This window comes from Anopheles marshallii, chromosome 2 (assembly GCF_943734725.1).
Source record: "Anopheles marshallii chromosome 2, idAnoMarsDA_429_01, whole genome shotgun sequence".
NCBI lineage: Eukaryota > Metazoa > Arthropoda > Insecta > Diptera > Culicidae > Anopheles > Anopheles marshallii.
In genome coordinates, this window is record NC_071326.1 from 49,579,791 (window position 1) to 49,582,667 (window position 2,877).

The following is a 2,877-nucleotide window of genomic DNA, read 5'->3' on the forward strand; positions in this document are numbered from 1 at the left end:
ATGGGATAAGGGATGATTAACTCCAGTTACCTGTTCCGACACATTTCGTGAGGTTCATCTGTCGACATGATGCAAATCGAGTTACCAACATCAGATATCTCGTGTCATGTTGTGGAGTTTCAGGTGGAAAAATGAGAACTACCATACATCACAAGATGCCATGATGAAGATCGCAGGCGTCAAAGCGTTCACCTTTTTTAGCTTCCAGTTTTCCACGCGATGCACATGTCAGCTAGCTGACTGTTCCATGGCACATGTTTACACAACTTGCAAGGATGGTGAGATTTATGTACTTGACACGATGGATGCCTACTGATAAAGACGGTAACGAGCAAGGTAGACTCTGCACGGAAGCCACGTAAAGATAAGCTTCCTGCTGAAAGTGGAACATTTCCTTTTAAGAAGTGGATTGCTTTCGGAATCGGTACCTATCCATGTGCCATAATTTTATTGGATCAGCGTAGCTTGTTCAACCCGACGGTCAGAAGAAGGCTTCCGGTTGCGACTGTTGCTTCCTGAAGCAATTCTTCATCTTTTGTGACACCTCTCGTTCGTTCTGCTTCATCAGCTGGCGTCGTTGGACGACGCACTTTTCGAACTTGTTCACGCGCTGTGTGAACACGCCGGACAGGTGGGTCATCCTGTTTGCGAACGATTGCATCGTTTCCGTGGTCAGTTTGGCTAGGTTCGCAACGGCACCACCCGAACAGGCGAGAAAACTACGACCGAAGCCGGCATCCCGGTTGAGACAGTTGTCCATCCTGCTGTAAGGTCCGTTCAGCAGCTGTTGCGCTTCGTCTATCTCGCGCCGTTGTTTGGCCAAATGTTCCGCTAGTTTGTCGTGGCATTCGTCCCCGTTCGTGCGCAGCCTGTGCTCGTACTGGTCGACCTGGGTGTGCAGTAGCTGCATGCAATGGTTCTCGTCCGGCAGACAAACATCCCGGTACTCCACAAACTCGTTCTGGAAGTAGTTGCGGATCTGCTCGTTTATCTCATCCACTTTGCGCTTCACGGCATTCATCGTCTGATGGCGACGGTGCTCAAATTTGGCAGTGGTGTCAGCGACGTATGCCTGCATGCGTTCCTTTATGCCAACTAGCACACCGCGTACGTGTTGTCCGATCTGAAAGAGGTTGGCGCTGAAGAAACCCGACTTCAGCTTACCGAACAGCTCGCTCAGATTTGGTTGTGAAATGTTTTGCACTGGCACATGCGGACGATCCGTCTCGTTTTCTAGCTTTTCGTGCAACTCTATAGGATTGGTGGGCAGTACATCCTCGACGCAGCTCATCGGTTGCTCAGTTCGGATGTCATCCTCGTCCGAGTCGTCCAGCGCTTCACGGCTTGATTTTTGGTTTTCCTGATAGCTCCCATCGCTAAATTGCTGCAAAGGTCATACCTTATACTTTTCGTGAAAACTCCTCCGAGCAAAGCGTCTCATTTTCTAACCTGAAATATGTCAACGTGTTTGACACCTGTCACTCGCGGTAACACCAGGGATGCTAGCGCTAGTACCGATAGTAACCATTCTATTCCGTATCTCATTTCCTGATCGGTTCGAACCAAAGAACACACAGCTCCGAGAACTTTTCTTTGACAATGTTTAGATATCCTGATAGTTTCCGGACGAGTACCGTGCTCGCAGCACACAGGTCCGCAGCGACAGGTTCTAGACGTACGTGTCAGATTCGCGGTGTAGTAACCACCAACGCCCTTAGGTCAACGTCAACAACTTCAATGATCACTTGGTACGGACAAACCATAGCGTGCGTACCCGCTGTCTCTGCCTTCTTTAACTCCGTTAACTATTGTGCATACGGCGACAACTGCGCAAATAGTTACACACCATGTTGGCGATACGTTGCGTCCTCATCCACGGCAACGGTCAGCCTGTATTGACATTTTAATCGAACCCCCCAACCGTTGCCAAACGTTTGCAAACCATCCCATCATACGCGTATCGTGTTGTACCGTGCGCGGGATAACTTTATTGCCCACCGCAGCAACAGGCTGGTTTGGTGATTTGTGCTTCGGTTTATCGACAGCAACTCGGTGAGGCGGAAGCTTCTGGCCAACGGGGGAAAAACCAACAAACCGACGGAAACAATTTCAACTGTCACCGCAAAATGAAGCTGCCATCACGACCGACCGCGGCAAAGGTGCCGCTTGTTTTGCGATACGCGCTGGGAATTTATTTCCCATTTCGCACAACTTGGCCCCATTCCAGCTCCTTGTCGTGGTGCGCCGTACGACACTCAATGAGTAGCGAGCCTCGTTCCGAGTTTTGATTTGTCACATTGTCTGTGTCGTTAACCGCGTGGGTAGATTTGGCACCATTGCGTAAGGTTCACCGAGATGTTTGGCGTGTTCGGAAAAGAAAACACCAACGAAATCGGAAACAAAGCCCGAAGCTGTGCCATCGTGCAGAAAAGGTGACAGGCGAGCGGTGCCGAATGTTCAGCATCAGGAATCCAATTACATCGAATCGAACTGAACAATTCAATTTCCGGCCGTCTGTCCTCGGGACGCGAGATGGAGCGTGCTGTGAGCGATCCAGCGGCATTACACACAGTGCGTGTAAAGGTGATGGCAATGAGGGAGCTTTCGGGATAGGAATAATTTATGCAGAAATGTTGTGATTTATGGGTAGCCCCCCCGGGAAATGGCGTGGGCAAAAATGCCGTTCAGGATGTGTTGGCATCGCTTATGTCCGATTGGTATGAGACTGATGCTGCACAACCGGCACGCAGCAGCTAGTGCCAAGGTTCACCTCTGACTGAGTGGAGAATTTATTTCACACAAGCAAGGAACTCTCCAGAGAGCGTTCCTAATCGCCCTGCATGGGAACGTGACCTCGTACACGTAGAGTAAGTGTTG

At 50.1% G+C, this 2,877-nt stretch overlaps 1 protein-coding gene across 1 annotated transcript; it reads right to left on the minus strand.

Moving 5' to 3' along the window:
* Positions 1–474: 474 nt before the first annotated feature.
* On the minus strand, positions 475–1,545 carry LOC128708348 (uncharacterized). The gene is made up of 2 exons (XM_053803323.1): positions 1,450–1,545; positions 475–1,384 (listed from the first exon to the last, which is right to left on the minus strand). The coding sequence occupies exons 1-2, from the start codon at positions 1,543–1,545 to the stop codon at positions 482–484; spliced, it is 999 nt and encodes a 332-aa protein (XP_053659298.1). The 3' UTR covers positions 475–481.
* Between the last annotated feature and the right edge of the window lie 1,332 nt (positions 1,546–2,877).